The sequence below is a fragment of the Trichosurus vulpecula genome, chromosome 8, assembly GCF_011100635.1.
Source record: "Trichosurus vulpecula isolate mTriVul1 chromosome 8, mTriVul1.pri, whole genome shotgun sequence".
Taxonomy (NCBI): domain Eukaryota; kingdom Metazoa; phylum Chordata; class Mammalia; order Diprotodontia; family Phalangeridae; genus Trichosurus; species Trichosurus vulpecula.
Genome location: NC_050580.1, coordinates 187,037,426 through 187,062,482, shown reverse-complemented (window position 1 = coordinate 187,062,482; position 25,057 = coordinate 187,037,426). Strand labels below are relative to the sequence as shown.

General features: G+C 34.8%; 1 protein-coding gene across 2 annotated transcripts in view; it reads left to right on the top strand.

The window, feature by feature from the left end:
* ARHGAP11A (Rho GTPase activating protein 11A) overlaps positions 1–24,343 on the top strand; it is a 36,035-nt gene extending 11,692 nt beyond the window's left edge. For both annotated transcript variants that reach the window (XM_036737038.1, XM_036737037.1), the window contains exons 7-12: positions 3,267–3,341; positions 4,512–4,679; positions 14,836–14,965; positions 18,214–18,322; positions 21,566–21,704; positions 22,029–24,343. In XM_036737038.1, coding sequence (XP_036592933.1) covers positions 3,267–3,341; positions 4,512–4,679; positions 14,836–14,965; positions 18,214–18,322; positions 21,566–21,704; positions 22,029–23,611 — 2,204 coding nt within the window. In that variant the 3' untranslated portion in view covers positions 23,612–24,343. The remainder of the gene's footprint in view (positions 1–3,266; positions 3,342–4,511; positions 4,680–14,835; positions 14,966–18,213; positions 18,323–21,565; positions 21,705–22,028) is intronic.
* Positions 24,344–25,057: the final 714 nt, after the last annotated feature.

The window sequence follows — 25,057 nt, the reverse complement described above, 5'->3', positions numbered from 1 at the left end:
GGACATCAAATTGGAGGTTTGGTCAGAGTATTGATGTAATGGAAATAATATTTTTTGACAATTCTCTAGCAATACACAGGGTTATTTTTAGGCCAGAAAGACTGGAAGGGAATTGAAGAAGGCTTTTGCAGTATCCAGGTGTGAAACAGTAAAGGCTTGGCCTTGATTGGTAGCATTAAAAGAGGAATAGATAAAAATTATATTAAAAAGAGTCACTAAGGCTGCAGTCCCTTGTAATACAATTTTTAATAGTCAAATATATTTTATGATTCATATAACTTAAAGTTGGAAGGGACTCTAAAGGTCATCTAGTCCAATTTTCTTTACAAGCAAAGCTTTTTAGAATTTAGGGGAATGATAACAAAAAGTCTTGTTCTTTTGCATTTGGTAGATTACATTTTCGTAGAGTAAACCCCAATAAATCACACAGATCTTGCAAGACCAAAATAAAGCATATATAGATTCTTCCAGAGAAATTTTAGCTTAACACAGACCTATAAATCTAAAACAGCTTCTCTCCATTTTTAAAGATAGCAAAAGCATTTTATAAACCAAAATGCCAGAGCTAGAAGTCAAGCTAAAAAGGTAGATAATTTACATGCATAGTACCTGACATTTAATAAATAGTAAGTGCTTAATAAATGTTTTTTGACTGCTATACAGAGAGAGCAGATAAGCACACAGATATAAATCCTGGGATGATACACAGGAAGGAAAATAGCATAATTAAGTGAACTGATCGTTTTGTATCTCCCTCCTTTCCATGTGATTCCCTTATACCATCATCCTTAGGTGGAGCAAGAGGAGCTCTGCATTGTCTCCAGGACCAATAAAGATGGTTTTAAGTGGACTCTTAAGAATTCCTTTTACCTACCAATTATATGTTTCTATGAAAATTTATTTTGTTCCGTTATCAACTTCGCTACAATGGCCTATGGTCCTATAGCCTATTTTTCGGTTGTCTTTTATGTCCATGTTTTTTTTCCTTTTTTCATAGTTGCCCCTGAGGCTGAGGAAATGCAGAGTGACAGACACATCCTGCTTGGGTTGCTGGGAGGGAAAAGGAAGAATGCCCTACATCCTTTTAATTTTTTGTGCCCCAATCTGTGTCAAAAGATAGTGCTCTATATATCAGATACTACATATTTGCAGGCAACCATCATGTCAGTACAAGCTCACTTTCCTATTAGTTTTTATCCCAGTACTTCCTGAGTGTTCATAACTCTAGCTTTAACAGTCTGTTTCATAGATCTTCCCTTAAGTTTCCCTTACAGTACTTCACCTAGCCTAAGGGTGCCACCTCTCTGAGATCTATTGTTTCAGCAAGGTTGCCCTTTTATATTTTATTCCAGTTGAGTATCTTTAGTTATCTTGTTAATTAGCTCAGAAGGTCTGAAATATTAATAGTTTTCAGGAAATTGACATCCTTCTTCCTCCTATCCCTATCTAATTGATTAATTTCAAACAAGCCAGAACTGAATCTCTGTAGTAACTTCTAGGTTATGTAGTATAAATCTCTGCTCTACTTATTAACTGCATGATATTATTCATATTTTAAATAATACCCTGAATCAATGAGGTAATATTGGCAAACAGTATGACACAAATCTTGCTCCTTCAGTGGTTATGTGGATTATATTGTTTCTCTCTAGACAACATTGTAAGATAAGATACAAATGTTGGTTTGGTTATTTATAATTAACATGTCAATTTTGGTAATGAAAAGACAATGACGCCTGGAACTGCGTACCTGGCAGATACTACTTGTCAAGAGGATATGGTAAAGCTGATTAACCTAGGGATAGAGTTTTTAGAAATATGTAAAATGGCTTTAGAGTATAGGTTTGATTGTGTTAAATTTGACCAAGCTTAAGTGGATGATACTGAATATAGGAATTTTTGAAGCTGGAAGATATCTTGGAGAAATATAGAGATCATTTGGTTTGTCCCCCTTTTTAATATGCGAGGAAACTGAGACCCAAGGTCACAAAGATAGCAAAAGTAGTATACCCAAGATTTGAATCCAGGTCTTCTGAATGCAAATTGCTTTATTTGACAATGCTACCTGCTTGTATACAGTTCATATCTGAGCTCTCTATACACGATTAAAATAATCTTTACTTTAAACCATCAACTGTATATATGGGTATATTGAAGGAGGACATTATACTCAATAGTTTCTTGCTGGCCACAGAAGCAAAGTATTAAGACTGAACTCAAATGGGGATTATGAATAACAAACACCCCCTTCCCCTCATATTTCTTGCATGATAGTAGCAGAAAGTTATTAAATGGTAGAATTGGGTGGGGAAGAACCTTCTGGTGGCTATAATCTTGTCTGTTTCATTTTAGATAAGTTGTGTCTGGTAAAATATTGTTCTACATCTTCTTTGGAGTTGACTTTAGTTTTTTACTATGCTCTACAATTATTTAGCAATAAAATGTTTAATGTCCTTAGGTTAGCTCATAGGTAAGAAATGTTTTAATATTCTGGAATGATTACATTTTCTAGTCATAAAGGCATTATGGATGCCTGCCATATCAACTTGTCTCTACTCTGTAGTTTAAGCAGAATGAGGATTCTTTTTACTCATGTTTGTTAAGGTGGTATTTGTCCTGCATCACCAGAATGGCCTAGTTTCTTTAGCATTGTACTACTGTTCAAGAGGTGAATTATTTGGAAATGAATTCAGACAATTACTTTTCAGTATCAATATTTACTGATTATTTTAAACAAATTTTAAAATATGTTAACTCACAAGGTTGTGAGGAAAACATTTGAAAACTTTGAAATGCTACATAAATGTAAATTAATAATATTCGACATCTGGCTTTATAATACATTGTTTCACTTTAAAACTCCAAAACTATGTTTCAGAAAATTCACAACTTAGTCACGAATTTCATTTACTCATTAAAACCTTTTGCTTTTCAATTAGCATTTCCCCAGAGGTAAGAGTACCTTCTAAAAATTTTTTTTCTACTGAGAAACACTCAGAAGTATAGCATTAACTGTATTTGAGTTGAAATATCCTCTCTTGAGAGATACTAGCTACTTAATTAAAAGATTATCTTTTGAAAGGTGCAAAATTTCTTTGTATTCCATTATTACCAGGCATCAATTCCACATGTGACTATTTTTCTTATAATGACCTAATTAAAATGTATATGCTGGTGCAATTAGGTTTTTTTATTAAGACATCATAAATATTAAATGCGTATTAATAGATCAAGACATGATTGCTTCTGTATGTCTTGTATTTCAGATTTTGTTAGTGGAGCACTGAATAAGCTTAAATCTAACAGAACACCCTCTACTACACCTCAGCAAGAGAAAAACGGTAGGTATTATACATACTAATACTAGATGGAAGCTTTTGCAGTATGTCTTTAACTTTGTTCTCTGACAAAATTTATTTGGGTTTAGTCAAAATTTGGTTTTTTAACAGTAAGGAAAAATATGTCAACAAAATGCCAAATAAAGTAGAATTTTCAGTGGGAATACTGCATAGTGGAGGAGTTTTTAAGTTTCTTTGTTTCATGGGCCCTGTTGGCAATCTGGTGAAATCTATCAATATCTTCATATATAGATATATTATACTCCTTGAAATATTTTTAAATATATGAAATGAAGTAAATGGGATTACAAAGCCAATGGCTTTGAAATAAAGATGCAATTTTTTTTTCCCATCCAAGTTCATGAAGCTCCAAAATCTATCCAAGAATTTCTTGTAAGGCCATGGATTCTGGGTAAAGGGCTCCTTATGTAGGGGATTCCCTCATATAGAGACTCAATTGTATGAGTCTCAGAACTTCTAGTGATATTGGTTATATTGTACTAAAAGTTCTGAGATTAGAAAATTAAGCAACTTGTCCATAGTTTAATATGCTGAAACAGTTTTCTGTCTCTTTATAACTAAGTACTGCTAAACATGTAACGTAACTCAAATGGGTTGCTTATTAAACGTGGGATCTCACATTCTTGCAAATGAGATGTATGTGCTTTTTTTCAAATTAATAAGTTATTCTATACCAGGGAGTTGAACAAGTTTATATCTCAATTCTTGTGTAATTTTGTGTGAAATTGTTCCCTATAATAGTCTGGAAAGTAAAACGGTATGGATAACTTCAGAAGAGTTGTTCATATTTTGTTACAAGTTCAAGTTCAAAATAATTTTTCAATAAATTTTTGGTTCAACTCTGAGTGGAGCTTTCTTATATAATATGGTTGCCTCTCCACTAGTTCGTTGATTTTTAGGTTATTGTTTGCTAGCACTAAGATTCTTGCAAGTATTTGTAACTTTTCTTATTTTCATCTAAACTATTGCTTAGCCTTAATTTACTTTGTAATGTTTATTTGACCCTTAGTCTTAATCTATTTAAAAGGTGAACATATTTTTTTTTCCAGCAAGCTTTAAATGACAGGGTTTTTAGATTCTCACTTAAAATATAATGTTTTTGTTAAAATGCATCTTTCTTGAGGAAAAAAGACATAACTTTTTAAATTACAGTCCTGTTATCAGTGACACCAGTGATTCTTACACCCAAGACAAAACGAAAACTACCAATGGATTCTTCACATGGCTTTTCAAGCAAAAAAAGGAAGTCCATCAAGGCCAGTTTAAATTTTGAGTTGTTACCAAGTAATTTCTTCAGTACTCTTTCAACACCTGCATCAGGTAGGAAATAGAATTTGTACTTTTAAGGTTAGACATGTATGCAGTGATGCCTTGTTTATCTAGCAGTGAATTGTGTTTCAGTTATTCAACAAATAATTGAATGTTTATTATGTATAAAATTGTAAACTTTGAGCACAAGAACTATGGTATTTATTTTTATATCCCTATCTTGAATCTGTGACTGTGCCTAAAACATAGTAGGTCATAATAATGTTTCTTGGCTAAGTGAATGCAAATCTACTTATCAGAGCACAGATGGCAGAAAGCTGGGAGGAATAGCTAACACATTGGATAACAGTGGGGATTTTAGGTTGAGAATTCAGGATGAGTTTAAAACATGAGTTCAACCTAGCAACCAGATTATTATTTCTCTGTTGCCAGTATCTCAGAACTAGAGATGTCTGTGCCTCTTTGAAAGGCAGAAGTAGTGAGGACTTGCACTGATTTGATGCTCAATCATTGAAGGATGCTACAGGGTAGGGGTATTTATCAACTAGTCATTTTTTTCTGTTATGGGTAATTCTCAGCTGCTACTCCCATCATTCCTGTGATTCAGTCAAAAGGGGACAAAAATCTTCTCTTCCTATATCTTCCCATACTCCTCAGCCTTACCCTCTCATATTTCTCCTTTGCTTAGGTATTCCTTTATATCTTCTAAAGACCCAAATTATTCTTTAAAGTTCCTGTATCTCTTAACTTTTTCTTTAAAATCTTACAATAACAGAAACCTGATTCTGCTGAGAAGATAGTATCATTCTTGCTACCATCTCCAGTACTGATAGCTTCTTTTCTCATGTTCTCTGACGTATCCTTAGCTAAGAGGAGGGGGAGGCATACTCTTCTCATAATTCTTAGCCTGGCATTTGTCACCTTTCACAATCTAGTATAAACCTACCTCTCCAGTTTTATTTCCTATTATTTCCCTTCCTGTTTTCTCTGTTCCAATCAAACTGGTCTAACTATTCCTAGTATATATACAATGTTCTATCTTCTAACTCCATGCCTTTGAATAAGCTGTCTCATATATGGAATACATTCCCTTCTCACCTCTTCTTTTTAGAATCGCTAGCCTCTTTTGAAGCACAACTCAGGTCTTAGTCTACATATCTTTTCCTGATCCCACTCCACTGCCAATCCAGTATTTATTTGTGAATGTATTGTTTTCCTACAGTAGAATATGAGTTCTCGAGGACATGGGACTACATTATTATATGCCAAGTAGTTACTTTTACAGTCACTTCAGCTGTGTCTGACTTTTCTCTGACCCCGTTTGTTGTTTTCTTAGCAAAGGTACTGAAGTGATTTGCCATTTCCTTCTCCAGCTCATTTTACAGATGAGAAACTGAGGCCAACAAGGTTAAGTGACTGAATGAGTAAGTGTCTGAGGTCAGATTTGAACTCGTGAAAATGAGTTTTCCTGATTTAAAGCCCAGTGCTCTATCCACTGTGCCACCTAGATGCCCTGTGGTAGTCAGTTAATATTTGTTAAATTGAATTGAATTTTCCTAACAATTAGAGCTATCCAAAAATAGAATGGATTGTTTCAGGAAGAAGTGATTCCCAGCCCCCACTCCCACCCCACCCCCCCCCCCCAATAAAGGCCTTTGATGTCTGGGTTACCACCTTTTAGGGATGTTATGGAGGAGATTTCTTGTTCAGATACAGATTAGATTAGATGGCTCCTGAGGTCTCTTCCAACAGGGACTCTAGGAAAAAGTAAAATTTTAATGGGGCTCTGACTCTTCAGGATCCTTGTGATGATGCTTTACATTTTCTTTCTCTAAACACTGGAACCTAGGAGTGAAGTTGAAGGCATCAGGAGTTTGAACTTGTTGTCTGGCTCAATAAATACGTGGTGATTGGGTTCTTAGCGCTGTATTTAACTTTATATTTGTCTCAAGCTCTGTAGTTTCCAACCCAGATGTCAGGAGATCTCATGCTCCTGCACATGGAGAATGTGCTTAGTTGGGCCTGCTTTTTGAGATTCTGGTCCTTTTTGATGCTGAAATCTAACTTTTCATGATTTTTACTCATTATTACTAGTTCTGCCTGCCATAACAACGTCAAAAAAAGGTCTATTTCCTTGTCTATGTGATAGTCCTTTGCATATTTGAAGGGAACAGTTTGGAGGGCAGTCCTAACTCCCTTAATCATTGGAAAAACATCTCTAGTGTTTACAACTATTCTCCTAATGACATGGTTTTGTGACCTCTTTTGAGATATTCCACCCTTTCATTATCCCACTTAAAATGTGGTACCTAGAGCTGGACACAATACTCCTGATGGCTGATCTGCACAGAGAACAGGATTGGTTCCTGTAATCTTTAGTTTTATCTATTTTTAATCAATTTTGTTATGTATAGTTTTTACCAAATAAGATTAATCATTTTAACAAGTTAATGATATCCTCTTTTCTTCTTAATCCTTTCTCAATGCTTTGTATGTATACTTTGTTGCCATTGTTTTGCTTATTTATATAGCAATAGGCTCTATTGTTCTGATTATCCTTTCTTTCATTTCACATGTTTTGTATATCTCGGTGTTCTTCGTAGTTGTTGATTGTTAGGGTGCAGTAATTTTTCATTATGTTTATATAACCAGTTTTAAAAATCATCCTTTAGTTGTTGAACACAGGGATTTTTATTTTTTTGCTATCATGAGTGAAACTGCTATGATGTTTTTGGAAAAGATAGGGCTCTTTATACTCTCAGTACATCCTTGGATATTGTCTTAGTAGTGGGTACCTCAGGTAGAATGGCCACCACTTAAGTTTCATATTTATTGTTGTTTCTCCAGTGCCTTGCACAGTTCTTTGCATGTTGTAAATAAAAAATAGTTGGTGTAGGGATTTGAACCATCGGGTCAGTATGCAAAATTGTAGCTTTTATTTTTTTATACTATATTGCTTTCTAAAATTGATGGTGTGTTATTTTGTTTATTTCTCCATTTTCCCATCAGCTTAGAATTTTATTATTTGTAATTATCCCTGTCCCAATTTAATGGACATAAGGGGGTATTTTAGAGTTGTTATCCTTTGTTTCTATAATTATCAGAGAATTTAAACAAACTTGCAGGTGATTATCGATAATGAGTTTTTCTTTGCTGTATCCTACCATATTATTAATATAGCCTAAAATTGTGTTGTCTGTCTGTCAACTAAAAGCCCCAAGTTTTTATTATGTGAACTGTTAGCAAGCCAAATCTCCATTATGTGCTTGTGCAGTTGATTTAAAAAAAACAGTCTTAAGGTGAGGCTCTGCCTTTACTCCTATTTAAAAAGTTTCATCTTTTTGGTTTCAGTCTAGACTTTTTCTGTCAATGTCATTTTAAATTTTGATTTGAATTGAAATATGAGCTATTCCTATCCCCATGGTAGTCATTTGCAGTCATTGTGTCATTTGCAGATTTGATAAGCTTCCCTTCTGTTTTTTTATCTAAGTTTTTTTTTTTTTTTGGAGAGAGGGAGATACTTTTTTTTTTTTTTTTTTTAGTTTACAACACACGGTTATACATAATTTTGAGATCCAGATTTTCTCCCCTCCCTCCCCCTCCTTCCCCAAGACGGCATGGAATCTCATATAACTACCATGTATAACTTCGCATTGAATTAATTTATACACTAGTCAAGTTGTGGAGAAGAATTATGACCAATGGGGTGAATCATGAGAAAGAAGAGACAGAACCAAAAAACAAAAAACCCAAAAACAAAAACAAAAGAGAAGAAAAAAGACAAGCATGAAGTGTGCCTCAATCTGCATTCAAACTTCACAGTTCTTTCTCTGGATGAAGATAGCATTCTCCATCGTGAGTCCCCTGGAGTTGTCCTTGCACCTTACCTTGCTGAGAAGAGCGAAGTATGTCTGGGTTGGTCCTCACAGAATCCATATATCTGTGGCTGTATACAATGTTCTCCTGGCTCTGCTCCGCTCACTCAGCATTATATTGTGTAGGTTTTTCCAGATTGTTACAAAGTCCGTATCATCCCCATTTCTTATGGCACAATAGTATTCCATTACCTTCATATACCACAGCTTGTTCAGCCATTCCCCAGTTGATGGGCATCCCTTTGATTTCCATTTCTTGGCTACCACAAAAAGAGCTGCTATAAATATCCTTGTACATATTGGTCCTTTTCCCGCTTGTGTGATTTCTTTGGGATACAACCCTAGAAGTGGTATTGCTGGGTCAAAGGGTATGAACATTTTTATAGCCCTTTGGGCATAGTTCCAAACTGCTCTCCAAAATGGCTGGATCAGCTCACAACTCCACCAGCAATGTAACAATGTTCCAATTTTCCCACATCCTCTCCAGCATTTGTCATCCTCCTGTTTTGTTATTTTAGCCAATCTGACAGGAGAGATGTGGTATCTAAGAGTTGTTTTGATTTGCATTTCTCTAATCAGTAGTGATCCAGAGCATTTTTTCATATGCCTATAGATAGCTTTAATTTCTTCCTCTGAAAACTGCCTGTTCATATCCTTTGACCATTTCTCAATTGGGGAATGGCTTGTATTCCTATATATTTGGCTCAGCTCCCTGTATATTTTAGAAATGAGGCCTTTATCAGAGAAACTAGTTGCAAAGATTTTCTCCCAATTTTCTGCTTCCCTCCTAATTCTTGTTGCATTGGCTTTTTTTGTACAAAAACCTTTCAATTTAACATAATCAAATTATCTATTTTGCATTTTGTAATGCTCTCTATCTCTTGTTGGGTCATGAATTCTTTACTTTTCCATAAATCTGATAAGTAAACTATTCCTTGCTTTCCCAAATTACTTATAGTATCAGATTTTACTCCTAAATCATGAACCCATTTTGACTTTATTTTGGTGTATGGTGTGAGATATTGGTCTATGCCCAGTTTCTGCCATACCATTTTCCCATTTTCCCAACAGTTTTTGTGAAATAGTGAATTATTAGCCCAGAAGCTGGCTTCTTTGGGTTTATCAAAGAGTAGATTGCTAAACTTGTTGATTTCTCCTACTTGTGTACCTATCCTATTCCACTGATCCACACCCCTGTTTCTTAACCAGTACCAGGCAGTTTTGATGACTGCTGCTCTGTAGTACAGTTTAATATCTGGTATGGCAAGGCCACCTTCTCTAGCATTTCTTTTCATTAATACCCTTATCTAAGTTTTTTTTTAATTAAGGCATTGACTGTCACATGATTTGTGACACTCCACTAGAAACCCCTCGTTAACAACAAATTACTAATTTGTAGTCTAGATACAATTGTTTTATCTACTATTCAATCCACTTATAGTTTTAGCCAGCCTGTATTTTACTATCTAATTCACCAAAATATCGTTAGAGATTTTTCAGTCAAATGCTTTAGTCAAAATGCAAATGCTTTAGTCAAAATGCAAATGCTGAGATCAAGATACAATTTATGAAATTTCCTTCATCAATTAGGAAAGGGAATAAGCATTTGTATAGTACTTACTAGGTCCCAAGCACCACAGTGCAAATATAGTATTACAAATATTATGTCGTTTGATTCTCACAACAGCCTTGCTAGGTAGATACTATTATTTTCCCTATTATATAATTGAGGAAACCAAGGCAAACAGATTAAGTGATTTGCTCAGGATCACACAGCTAGTACGTATCTGAGGCTGGATTTAACCTCAGGTCTTCCTGATGCCAGGCCCAGCATTGTATCCATTCTGCTACCTAGCTGTCTAATTATTAATCTAGTAATCTTTAATTTACAAGGCAGTTAAATTGGTTTGGTATGATTTAAAGTGGCAAGGTGCTATACCTTTATTATCCCCCTCACCAATCTTGGTGGTAATTCTCCCTTTATTTCTACTTCGAAGGTAATTCTCCTTATTGGAGAAGTTTGGAGCGGATTAGGATTTGAGTAGTTCTGCCTTCTTTTAGTCATCTATTGACGTTATACTATCTTCTCTAAACAAATGGCTACTTCTTCCTTAGTCTTATTCCGAACATAAATTTTAAAGCACCAGTTGTCTTTAGCAGTTTTCACAAGCTAATTCTGAGCTTTACTTTTCCTTCATAGTATTCTTAAACAGTTATCTCTCTCCTTTTGTTCTGTCTGTCCATCTTTTGTTCCTGTTCTTTTAAGATAATGAACCATCAGATAGATGGGAACATCAGATAGATGTGGAACATACCACAGTGTTTCTATAGATATTTCTCACCTCTACCCATATGTGCATTAAAATGCAAATTTTCCTCCTCAGTACACAAATTACATAGTCAGAATTTTGTTCTTGAGCACCTGCTTTCCCTTCTAATTTAGGCATATTCTCTTGGATATAAACCTGGATAGGTAAAAGACTATCTTTTTGTTGAATTTAAAATCGGCAGTTAATTTAAAAAACAGTTGATTTAAAATCAACAGTTGACTTAAAAAAAATCACTTTTACTCAATTTTAGGTTAAATGACTGTGACCAATGTTCTTTTCCTTTCTTCTGCATATACTGGAGAGGCAACCTGGCATTAGTGGATAGAGAGCTGGCCTTGGGGCTAGCTATGTAGTGGCTCTATAACTGTGGGCATATGGTCTACTACATAGTGGCTATGTGACCCTGGACAAGTAATTTAACCTCTCGGTGCTCTGGGCAGTCCTCTAAGACTATAAGTTGGTAGAGGGAGTTTGCTCACCTGAGAGTTCCTTATACCATTAAAATCATAGGTGCAGTCACTGAAATCACAGCTCCACCTCTTATCCTTTGTATACTCTTAAGATGATATGGTCACAATCATTTTTCTCAATTTTTTTTGGTCACTTTAATACTAATCACCAATTTTTCCTTGTTAGGGTTAAAGAAGGACTATAACTGTGATTTCATTTGTATAGGGAACTCTCTGGTGAGTCCAGCACCTTCTCTGCAACTTAAAGAGTGGCCTAGAGCAGAGGTGTGAAACATGTGGCCCCATGTAACCAGAACTAGATTAAAATGTAATTGGGAAATAAAATATATTAAAACAGAAAACATTACATTTTAAAATTAAGTCAACATGCAACACAGGAATCCTTAGTACAGGTTAGTAACCCCCTGTTTCTATTTGAGTTTGATGTTACTGACCTAGAGCCATGACATGAAATGACTTGCCCAGGGTCACATAGCCAGTATATGTCAGAGATGGGACTTGAACCCAGTCTCCAAGGCTAGCTCTCTATTCATTATACTACATTTTTATTGGTGAGAATTAAATCCTAACCTCCAGTTTCTCTGCCAGTTTACTCTACCATCTGAAAAAAGAAAATGTCAGCAAGACAATAATTTATCAGATGTGACTATTTTAAGCAGAATTAAACTTATAGAAGATATTCTGATATTTAACATCCACTATCATTACTATGTCTTTGTGTGTGTAAAATCATAGATCTTTATAACTGGAAGGGATCTCTAGGATTGTGGTTCAGCTTCCTTATTTTATAAATGAGAAAACTGAAACCCTGAGAAGTTGAATCACTTGCCCAAGATCATACAGCATACTACTAGTTAGTAGCAGAGTTGGAACTGGAATCCAGATGTCTTGACATTCAATATGTTTTCTCTGCCATACTATGTTGTTTCCGGAAAAGTATGGGTTCCATTATAATTATAAACTCTTGCTCTTATTGCCCATTTTGAAAAATTGTCTCATGTAGTGGTAACTATAAGAAACCTAATATTTAAACTCTAAAAAAATACACATAGCAAACCCAAAGGTAAACACTTAAAAAACTTCTAAAAATCAATATAACAAAGAATTTTTAAAAATAACTTTGGGGATGATGTCTGTGATGTTAAAAATTTGCTTTTTCAAGGTTAATACTTTTAATACTTACCTTTACCATGGATACCTAAAAAATGCAAACACAAAAATGGTTACAAATTAATTTTTTACTTTTAGGCATAATAATAGCTATTGTCTAACTTCCTCCTTTGCAGAGTTTTGAGGTTTTCTCAGGCATAGTATATTTAAGAATGTCTCTGAGAGTGTTGGTCTAGAGGAGGGAGGGACTCTAAAACTTTGGCTTGGGTAGTAGAATTGAAACTTGGACCATTCTTTGAAGACTTTGGTCTTCAAGAGTATCATATTATTATGATTGCTACCACCACTACTGCTACCTACATCTTTTAAAAATTATAAAAAATTTGAGTTAATATCAGATTTTCTCACATAAGCAAAATTAGACTTCCAGTAAGATACAAACTGGGTCAGTTAGTACAAATATGAGCATAGATCAGTATATATGGATTTATTACAAACTTGAGAATATTTTATTTGAATTAAATATGTTCTTACTATAGCTTCAAATTTCTGTTTTGACCTAGTTTCTTAAAGTACTGCCCAAGTAAAGTTTATTCCTAATTAAAAAAATAATTGCCCTTTAGGGATTGGGAATCTCCACAGATACTAAGAAATGCCTTTGTCATGTTTTTACTGATTTTATTTTTTCCCAATTACATGTAAAAACAATTTTTAACATTTCATTTTTTAAAATTTTGAGTTCCAAATTCTCTCCTCTTTTCTCCCCATCCTTCAGAAGGCAAGCAATTTGATAAAGTTCATACATATGTAGTCAAGCAAAACACATCATAGTAACTTTCTGTGATAGGGTTCTTTTTGTTGTTGGTGTGTGCTCATTTTTCCAATCAGCTTTCAACTTTATGTTAAAGTTGGTCTTCACTCCTGGGGTGGAGGGAACTCTGTCCCAAGTTTCAAGGTTTTTTGTACAGCTGTTTTCTGAGTTAGTTCTGGGCTTAGTCGGTTAGTTCTGAGTTAAAAAGTTTTCGGTTCTTCCAAGGTGGTATGATCTAAAGAGGTGTGTTTACTCTCTCTTGGCCTGTGCTTTACTCTGTGAATGACCACAAACACTCTTTTCCACTCTGGAACTCTCACCAAGATTCTCACTCCCTTTTAGCCGCAAGCTCTGCTGTGCTAGTGCTCCTTCTCACCCTGGGACTGCAACCCAGATCTGTGTAAGGGCGATGCAACAGAGTCCTGTGCCCACTGCCAGCAAAGGGACCCCTATACTCTCCTTCTGACCAGTTGTCAGTCACCCTTGCCAATTTCTTAGCTGTTTCCAGTCTTCTTATACCTTACGTCCCACCACGTGTTCTTCAGTTCAATGACACTGGCTTCCCAAAGTCTCTACCTTTAGGGGACTTAAAAATTTACCCAGGAAGATAAGCAAGTATACAAATAAATATGAGATAACTTGATGAGGGAGAGAAAACACTAACAACCTGGAGGAGTAGAGATTTTAAGAGGCAGAGATAAAGAGGGAGTGCATTTCAGTCAAAGGCATGGAAGCAGGAAATGGGTTTCTAAATTCAGAGGACAGCAGGTTGGGATAGTGTGTAACAAGACTACATGAAAGAAAGTGTTGGGAAATATCTATAAAGGTAGTCTATATCTAGATTGTGGAAAACTTTAAATACCAAGCTGAGAATTTTGTATTTATTTTTTTCCTGAAGGCACCAAGGCTTCTTAAGGAAGTGACATGGTCAGTGCTCTGTTATAGGAAGATTGTTTTGGAGGCTGTGTGGAGGATGTATTGGAGAGGGAGAACTTAAACTAGGAGTTTAATTAGGCTATTATAGTTTCAAGGAAGAGTGAGGAAAGTCCGAACTAGCGTGGTGGCTGTGTGAATGGAGGGAAACTGGAGGGAGGCAAGAGGAGTAGGGCCCAGGGCAGAAACTTGGAGAATATACATGGTTGGGAGTAGGACATGGGTGATGATTCAGCAAAGGAAACTGAAAATGGCGCTCAGGTCAGAAGACAACTTGGGGAGTGAATTGAAACCAAAGGAAGAGAAAAAAATACTGGAAGATCCAAGTGGTTATTAGCATAATGTTCTAACTAGCTGAGCTAATTATCATGAATTGGGGAAACAAAGAGGGAATGTGATATTCTCCCCTGGGGATATTAAGTTAGAGTTTCTATATAGGAACTGTTCTGTATGTTATTAGCAGAATTTAAAACCAAATTAAACATTTTCTTCATCCTCTTAAAGTATAAAATTAATAAATTAAACTAGTTTTTTATGTAAAGAGAAATGAAGAAAGGTTATTGAGCCAAAGTTTTAAAAAAAATTTTGGAATTGAAAAGTCTCTTTAAAATTAATGTTATTTGTGTTTTGTGCTTTTAAAAAAAATCACAGTTATTGTATGTTATGGTACTTTTATAGTTCAATTTGAAGAAAGTCCTGGTGCATCTTCCCAGAGTTCAATCTCCCCCATAGCCAACAGTGGAAATCATCTGTTCAATACAGGTGTTCAGAGGAGAAGTAAAAGGATTGCAAGCAAAAAAGTATGTAGGTAAGTTGCCTCAGTAATTAACCAATGAAACTTAAGTTTAAATGATTTTGATAGTTTGCTTTCAGTTATTTATTGTTTTTGCAAACTAATAGGACTTTAATAAATTTCCTTGTCTGTGTACTCTTATTAGTCAAGAACATTTTTCCTTTATCAAAGAAAGATTCTCAGTCTAAAAACAACTTCTCCTTGATTAAAACCTTGTCTCTTTTGTCTTACAGTATATAATTTAAAAAAAAAATTATTTTATCAGAACACAAATGCAGAATAAAGAAAAGAAACAAAAACATATCAAACTTAAATACAAAGTAAGAAAGAAAAAAAAAAGCATGTCATGTCCATAGCAGAACATGAGAGGATTCAAAATATGTAACAATAAATTTTCATTTCAAGAAAGCCTGTATGATAAATAATACACCTTGTGTTGAGAATTGTCCATCTTTTTTTTTTTGCTTCCTTGTGTTTTCTTTTGTTCTCTGCTGTGCGCTTTTTAACTTTGTTCTTTTTTTTCCCTTCCCCCCAGCCTCCCAGAAGGCTGCAATGTAGTTGAGATGTTTCTCGCTATATACATACACATACAGATATACATGCATATATAGGCATGTATTTTCCCAAACATACTCTACTCCTGATCTTTGTTTCTATGTTTGTAGATATCTCTTGTTTCCTATCCATCCTGCCTCCTCTACTTACTTCTACCCGCTACATCGCCTTCCTATTACTTGGCTACCCCCCTCCTCCACCAACCACCCTGCCCTCCTATTACTTGCCTTCCCCCTCCAAGGATTCCTCCCCTGTCCTCTCATTCCCATTAATCTAAATACCCTTTACCTGTTCCCTCATTACCCCCTCTAAAAGCCTTCCTTTGTCCTTTCCCCCCCTCACTATACCCCATTTTATTTCTTCTAAATTTAGAAGACTTTTATATCTTCTAAATATATATATGTATTCCCTCTTAAGCCCATTCCTGATGAAAGTAGGTTATCAGAACTACCTGCCCTCCTCCCCCATCTAAATCCTCTGTATCCTTTCTTCCTCTTGCACTTCTTTTGTATAAAATAGTTACTCTTTTTAGCTGTTTCTAAATGGTTTTACTTTTTAAATTCATATCATAGTCAGGTTTATCCCCCTCTTATGTGCTTGACAATTATTAATAAGAATCTTAGACATACATTTTACATTTTATGTTATATAAAAGGTAAACAGTCTGTCCTTATGAATCTCTTATAGTCAGTCTGTGGTATGTACCTTATGGTTCTTTTGGTTCTTGTATGTCGAATCTTCTATTAAGATTAGGATTTTTTTTAACAAAGTCTTGAAAGCCTGAGGGTTTGTCAGATGTCCATTTTTTTCATTCAAGATATTACTTAAATTTGAAGGGTATGATATTTTCGACTGGAGCCCCAGGTCTTTTGCTCTCTCAATATATTGTGTTCTAAGACCTGGGGTGCTTTAATGTCTCTGCTGCTAGGTCTTGTGTAATTCTAATTGTGGCACCATCATATTTAAATTGTTTTAACCTTGATGCTTTTAATATTTTATCCTTGAGCTGGGGGTTTCGGAACTTGACTATGATATTCCTATGAGTTTTCCTCATAGCATATCTTTTAAGTGGTGTTCAATGAATTTTTTCTATTTCTACTTCCCTGCTTTGTTCTAATGCTTCAGGACAATTTTCTTTAATTATTTCGTATATTATTGTATCAAGATCCTCTTTTTGGTTATATCTTTCAGTTACTCTGATTATTTTTATATTTTCTTTTCTTGATGTGTTCTCCAAATCTGTTGTTTTTCTTATGTTTCACTTTCTCTTCTATTTTTTCATTATTCATGTTTTGTTTAATTATTTCTTGATCTCCATTTCACTGGCTTCACTTTGTTCAATTCTAATTTTCAGGGAGTCATTTTCTTCCTTGAGATTCTGGATATCCTTTTCTAATTGTTTGACTTTCTTTTCATAACCTTCTTGTTTTTCTTGGATTATTTTTTTTTTCCTCCATCTCTGTCATTTGATTTTTAAAGTCTTTTTAAAGATCTTCTATAAATTCTTTTTGGGCAAGCGACCATTTGACGTTGCTCTTTGGGGGTTTCTTTACTTCAATATCCTCCTCTGAAGATGAACGCCGGTCATCTCTATTCCCATAATAGGTTTCTATGGTTGGATTCTTTCTCCTTTGCCTGTGCATTTTTTGTGGTAATAACTTGATTTTTGTAATCACCTCTAGCCCTGGGGTATGGGAAATGGTGCCTCTTGCCCCAGATCTTCAGTTCTCCCCTCTAGCCGGGAATCAAAGCCAAACCTCCAACCTCCTCTAAGTGCCCACAGCCAGGGGCTTTCTGCACACACTGGGCTTGTGCTTGTTCCTTCTGGCGCTACCCCACTCTTCACAGCATAGCTGGGTCTGGCATTCCTTGTCAGCAGAGGTTCCTGCAGTCTTCCTGGGCTCAAACGCATGACTCCCCTCACTATCCAAGGGTACAAAATTCCAGTGGCTGGGGCTAAGGCAGCCTCTCAAACCAACTAACCCCAGGGCTTGCCGCTAGTTGTTTAAGCAGCTTGCCCCCTTGTTGTTAAAAGGGAACCTAGCCTGGAGGTGTTTATTCCTTGCAGGGACCAAAACTGGTCCTGGGATTTTTCTGTAAATCTTCTCAACTTGTCCCAGGAAGATCCTGGTTGTGCCCCTATTCTTTGTCTTCACCCACACTTTGTTCACCCTAAGGTGCTATTTTAACTCTTTTGTGAGGGAAAATTATGAGAGCTTGGAATTTTCTAACGTGCTCCACCATCTTCCCAGAATCCTCTCCTACAAGTATATAATCTTAATGTTTTACTTGTGATTTAAAACTCTATTTGATACCACGTTCCAAGGACTATGAGTAGTTCTTATCAGAAGCATGACAATTTGGTACACAAATAAAAGTTTTCATATTCCTACTACTTATAAAATTTTAGACCTAGAATAGACTTAGAAATGATCTGGTCTAAACCCTCATATTATAAATGATGAGGCAACTGTCATCAAGTTGTGATTTGCTAAAGGTCCCATATAGCTAGTTAGGACTCCTCCATCAAGAGTGTCTGGTATTTTTATTCTTTTAGGAGATGATCACTAAACTTATTATGGATTTTCATTTAAAGTTTTTCCCTGCAGAAAGAATATTGTTGGCAACATATACAACTTAGATTGTCTTGTTTTCAAAAATTGCATTTTTTTCTTCCCTCTTCTGCAAAAAAAAAAAAAAATTATTAGGGTGGAGTCGGGGAAGGCAGGTTGCTTCTCCCCTAAGATAAGTCGTAAAGAAAAGGTCCGAAGATCTCTTCGTCTCAAGTTTAGTTTGAAGAAAAGTAGCAGAGATGTAGTAAGTATCTCTCATTCCTTCATTGTTTTTTCATTCATCATTTCAGACTTGTAATTTTAGTGACTAATTTGCCAAAAAAAATACCAAATTAGCCACAGATTGTACTAGGTGCTGTTAAAAATGCCCATATTTTTAGTAGTCCACAAGTAAAATTTGCACTATGAGTAATATATTTCTAAATTTCATGTTTATATGTACTGGACTCTGATAGCTACAAAGAATTTACACTTGATTTGTATTTTTTGTTTTTCATTTTCCAATATACCTCTACCTTCTCTCTTGGTAACTGTCCTGAATAACAGAATGAGAAAGAAAATGGTTCAGCAAAACAAACCCACATATCAGTCAAGTCTGACTTTGTATACAGTATCCCATGTACATAGTCCTCAATATCTGGAAAAAAAAAAAGGGAGGGAGGTAGATTCTCATCTCTCTTTCTTGGTCATTATAATTTCACTGCATTCAGTTTTCCTTGCCTCATTTTGTTGTTTTTTACATTTACAGTGTTGTCATGTATACTGTTTTTTGTTCTGACTACTTTACTTTGCATTATTTCATATAAGACTACATATTTCTCTGTATCCGTCATATTCCAATTGTATTCATGTATCACTATTTGCTTATCTACTTTCCATTTGATGGGGTATCTAATCTACTTTGTTTCCAGTTCTTTGCTGTTATAAAAGTGCTGTTATCAATATATTGGTATTAATGGGACCTTTTTTGTCTTTGACCTACTTAGTGTATATGTCTGCCAGTGGTATCTAGAATAGAGGATGTGGACATTTTAGTCACTTTCTTAAGGTATTTCCAAATTGCTTGTTTCCAAAATGGTTGGAATAACTTAGCTTCAGTAACAGTGTAGTGGTATGTCTGTTTTTTTAATTTAAAATGTTCTTTTTTTTATTATGAACTTAAGGAACATTTCAATATACAAAGAACAAAACTTCTATTGTAAGTAGTTTGAGGGTGGTTTTTATTTTTAGTAAATGCTAAATTTAACATAGTTGTAACAGAACTCCTTTGTTCCCTTCTGAACTTCCTTCTGATTTTGATCTCTTGTGTATTTCTAAATGTTTCATTGACCTTTTCTTTGATATGTGTGTGTACACATACAACATATTTGCATATACGTATGTGCATATATACACACATACACATGTATGTATGTGGGGTAGAGGGTGTGTGTCACTGGCACTACCCACCATCCCCATCCCACTCCACAAATCGTCCTTTCAAAAATAGAAGCCCTAGACCTGCCTTGCATAATCAAACAAAAGGAATCAACATGTTGGCCATGTGTGAAAATACGTGCCTCATTCTGTACCTCTCTGCCATTCATACACCATAATTTTTTTAAGCCATTCCTTGTTTCCACTTATTTGCTACAAAAAAAGTGGTTAGAAATATTTTCTGTCCTTTCCTGCTATCTTTGATATGCTTCTCTTTCCACAACTTCTCCAATTTTGACTTCCCATCTTTTGTTATCTTCCAATTTTCTAGACATGAAATGAAACTTCAGAGTAGCTTTGATTTATTTTTCTCCTATTATTAGTGAGTTGAAGCAATCCTTCATATAATTGTTCATAGTCACTGTCTTTGAAGAACTATTTGTGGGGCAGCTACGTGGGGCAGTGAGTAAAGCACCAGCCCTGGAGCCAGGAGGACCTGAGTTCAAATTCCGCCTCAGACCCTTGACACATGTACTAGCTGTGGACCTTGGGCAAGTCACTTAACCCCAATTGCCCTGCCAAAAAGCAAAAAAAAAAAAAAAAAGAACTATTTGTTCATATCTTTTTTTTTCTTTTTAACCTTTTAACCAGTCTTATATGTCCATACCAGTTCTCTCTAAATCTGGGAAATCAGGCATTTATCTGAGCTATGTGAAAGTTTTTTCCTCTTGTCAACTGCTTCCCTTATTCTAGTTCCATTAAATTTGTACAAAAGTTCTTCAATTTCATGTAATCAAAATTATCAGTTTTATCCTCTAACCTTGTTTGGTAAGAATTCTATCCTTAGCTATAGCTTTTATAGGTACCTGATCTGGTTTTCTTATAATTTTAATGCTATGACTTTAAATCTTCAGATCATACATCCATTTGGAGCTTATTATGGCATATACTATAAAACGTTTGAACATAATTTTTCTCAAACTTCTTTCATGTTTTCCCAGAAGTTCTTGTCCAGATTTATTATATTTGTATCCCCAGCTCCTACCATAGTTATTGGCACATAGTAAAGCACCTTAACAAGTACTTACTGATGGAATTGATATGTAGGGATTTCTTTCCCAATAATTTTATGAACTTGGGTTTATTGATTACTGGGTTGTTTGGTTTGTTTTATGAAAAATACCTTTTTTAAAACCAAAAACATTTAAGGAGAAGAATGACGTTTTACACATTTTTGCAAATCCCTTTAATGTCTGGTTTAATAGAAGACAAACTATTATCTGTTTATGCACAGAACCTGTTTGATACATTGTTTTTGTTGAAGTGAAGAAAATACTGCCTTGCAGATAGGCAGTTCGAAAAGGGTGGAATATTTTAGTAGGCAAATGATATCTTAGTATTTATTATGAAAATAATTTTGACCTCTTGGACCCCCCTGAAAGGGTCGCAGAGACTCCTACTAGAAGTCTATAGACCATACTTTGATGACTGCTAATCAAGTGTTTTCCATTGATCAATTTTTCTATTTTCAAACTGGTATCAAACCAATTTGGTAATTATTGTTTTATAGCATAATAATTTGGGGTCTAGAAATACTATTCCTTTTTCATTCCTACTTTTTCTCATAATATCCCTTGAGGTTCTAGGTCTTTTTTCCTCTAAATGAATTTTTCCCCTTATTTTGTATCTATAAAACACTCAGTTACTTGACTAGAATAGCACTAAATATATTATTTTTGGTTGTATCATCGTTTGTATTATACTGGTGTGCCCCTGACATCAGCACAAAATATCCTTCCGCTTATTTAAGTAATTTTTTTATTATTTTAAGGAGCATATTGTAAATGTATCTATCTAGGGCTTGAGTGTATTTTGGTAGATTGACTCCTATGTACTTTTTCTATTTTGTAGTTATTCTGAATAAAACTTCCCCTAGAATGTTAATTATTATTAATTTCTTTTACATCAGTCTTGTTATTTTTCTGAAATCATTGTTTCACTTTATCTTATAATTTGTAAATGAGTAATTAATTTCATAACCCAAGCTTTTAAAATTTGTTTTTCTCAAAAGAACAGATGTTCTGGTTTGAATAGATATGAACATGTTGGACGAAGACTTGCAAGTCAACAAGATTTTAAAAATAGGATTGAATCTGTAAAAACTGGACTGCTTTTCAGCCCAGATGTTGATGAAAGATTAACAAAGAAAGGTATGTATGTGTAATATCCTTATAATTTGCTAAAAAGACTTAGAAAAATGTTAAAGATTAGCAAAGAAAAAGACAATTCGTAGTTATCTTGGCATTGAATCCTAATACTTGTGCAAAGTATTTGTACTGGTGATTACTTTTTATGAATAGTTGACAAGTTATCTGTTAAAATAACAATCAACTTTCACATTTTAAAAATGTTTCTGTTACTGGATTAAATTTGTTTTAATGTAGGAGCTTTGGAAATAAAGTGAGCTGACACATTGGTGTCTCATAAATTGATTAAGTTAAATGTATTTAATTTCTGAACCATTTCATTTTCAGGGTCAAAGCATATTAGCAAATCTGAAGAAAATTTGCAAACTCCAGAACAAACAGATGATGTGAATTACCGAATGTCTTGGACTGCACCTAATAATAATGATTTTCAAGATGGGACATCACTTCCTGTGGGAACTTTTGACAAGGAAAGTAATCCTTCTGAACCTGTCCTTACAGTTGAAATACCACCTGAATTGCCTTGTGAACTCACAGATATTAATGTAAATGATAAACATGAAAACAGCCTAACTGGGAGCTCTCTTAGTGGAGATGAAAATAATTTAACCACAGAAACTTTAGTGAAAATTCAGAAAGCATTTTCTGAATCTGGAAGTAATCTTAATGCTTTGATAAGTGACAATCCATCATTAGAATCTGATTTAAGGAAAGAAAAATTAAGTGAAGTGCCTAATGTAGAATTTGGTCCAGAGAAGAATCTAACCGAGGCTAAAGACTATCATGAAACGACAATGCTATCTGTGGAAAAGCATGATGAAAATCATACCAATGAACAGGATTCCATTGTTTCACAGCAAAACTTCTTAGTACATCAACTTCAAAATTTGGTAAAAGACACCACTATGGAATCTCATACAATTCAGAAAGCAACTAAGTTAGATGAGAATCTTCATTTAAATATGCCCAAGGACTATTTAAATAAGCAAGAATTTCCCAGGAATGATCAAACAAATAAGCAAGATCTCCCTAGAGACAAAGAAATCATTACAATGGAAGAGACTAAAATTAGTATTGAAGAAAATGAACCAAGTTGCTCTAGTTCCGAGGAAGTTGTCACTAAATCTTTAGGACAGATTACATGTCATATATCAAAGTTACCTAGGAACATAAGAACTATTCAGCAGCAGTTGTTGGTACAAACTTGTGATAAAACTCTTCCAGGGGGTTTTCAAATGACAGATCATGGAAAGGTTTCAGACCATATACATTGGTTTAATAAACTTTCATTAAATGATTCAAGAACTGAAAGCAAAGCTAAGTCACCTTTGAAATTTCAGCGTACTCCTGTTCGTCAGTCTGTCAGAAGGATAAATTCCTTAATAGAAATGAACAGACAATCGGGGAGGTTGGCCAGTTTGAGGGAGGTGCCTTCTCCATTGGTTAAATCCATGAGCTGTGATAGTGATCTTTCTTCTCATATAGAAAGCACATCAAATAATTCCTCTGCTGCTCCTCTTTATTCAGAGCATAAGCGAGGACAAGAGTCTATGTCATTTGCCCAGTCAAGCACGGAGCTAACTTCCAAATCAAGCATAGAGTTATCTTCTAAACCTTGCTCAAAGGTGAAGAGACACCCAGACTCATGGAGTACTTCTGTGAGACCCGCAAGAGTTTGCAAACAGAAGGTGATACTTGGTAGCCAAATCAAGTCGGTTTTGGATGACCTAACTAATCATGAATCATTAAAATCTGTTGTAAATACAAGTACAGCTTTTTCTGTTGGCACACAAGAGAAGACTATTGTCAGAAAACCATCAGGAAGAGAAAGGGTTTGGTATAAAGGTTCTCCAAAGAATCCAATAGCAAAGGTTCAGCTACTGCCAACAACCAAACCTCTGGAACTGTAATTATAGAACATTTTTTCTTGATTTAGTAATGTATATAGGATTAAGGTTCTGGTGCTTGAACTGTAGCATATATCCATGCCAGTGTGTAGCTCAGGCTGATTTTTATCAGTTTTTCTTGGATGTTTTAAAATTTCAGTGCCAAATGTCTTGGGTTTTTATGCTTGTACAAATATCACTGCCCTGATTTAACTTTTACAAAAATTTTCTGACTGGATTTATGAGTTGAGAACTTGTTTTTAAGACATAATTTTTTTAAATAAATGGCTTTGAAAATGAAAGGAAGACTAGGCTAGTGCCTCTTCGAATTCCTAAGTTAGATAAAATTTCACAAAGAAAAAGGCTAGATATGTCAAGGAAATAAATTTATTTTAGTCTTATTTCTTGTATTGTTAATGTTCAGAATCTTTGTGGAAGGTTACATTTGATACCTTTACTATTGATACAACATTTTTGAAACTTCCCATTTGTTTTTTAAAAAGTGTTTCAGCATCACATATACTTAGAACAAGTGTGTTCTGCTGTGCATTTGCATGGACTTTTATAATGTGTTCGAATCATTCTGAGTTATATTGTGGCGTCTAAATCAGACCAATCAATGTAGTATGATTGTGATGCAGAAACAATTGATGACTTTTAAGCCATACTGTATGTTTAATTTGCACAAACATGTTTGTAACTGTTGTCTTGTCATATTTGTAATTAAAAGTATTTAAGGAGGAAGAGTAAAACTTGAAGCAACTTTGATCTTTGGTGATTTCTGTATGCAAATAATTTGGATTTTGATGACATTTGAAGCATCAATGTACTTTCAATTTAAGATGAAGGCTTGTAATGATTGTGTTTAAATGTTATTTATTTAGCATAGGTATTAAAATAAGAATGTCCTGAAAAATTACTTGTCTGAAACGATAACAAATGTGTCAGAGATCGAATATAAAATGTTTTGTAGGGGGAAAAGTTAAAAGACTAGTTTGGTAGAGTAACCAAGGGGGAATACTGAGAATTAAATCTGAAATGACAGCTTGGAACCAGATTGTGAAAGGTATTTTAAATGTCAAACAGTTGTTTAAATTTTTTTCCTAGTGGTAATAGAAAGTTGCCAAAGATCTTTTGAGTAGAGGAGTAACATGGTTAAACATGCTTTAGGCATAGAGATTGGACCTGTAATTTCTTTGACATAGGGATGTTTCAGATGAGGAGGCTGCCTCTAATCAATGGAGTCAGCAGCACCTTCTTTACAATTTATAGTTTAAGATAGTTCTGTAGCACGGAGAGGTTGTGACTTGCCATGGAACACACAGGCAGTATGTACCAGAGGCGAGACTTAAATTCGAATCTTCCCAATTTCAAGGCTAGCTCTCTATTCACTATATTTCGCTGTAGCTGGGCATAGCTTTTATGTGTTGGACTACAGATCAGAACACAGGTTTACTAATTCAAGTCCAT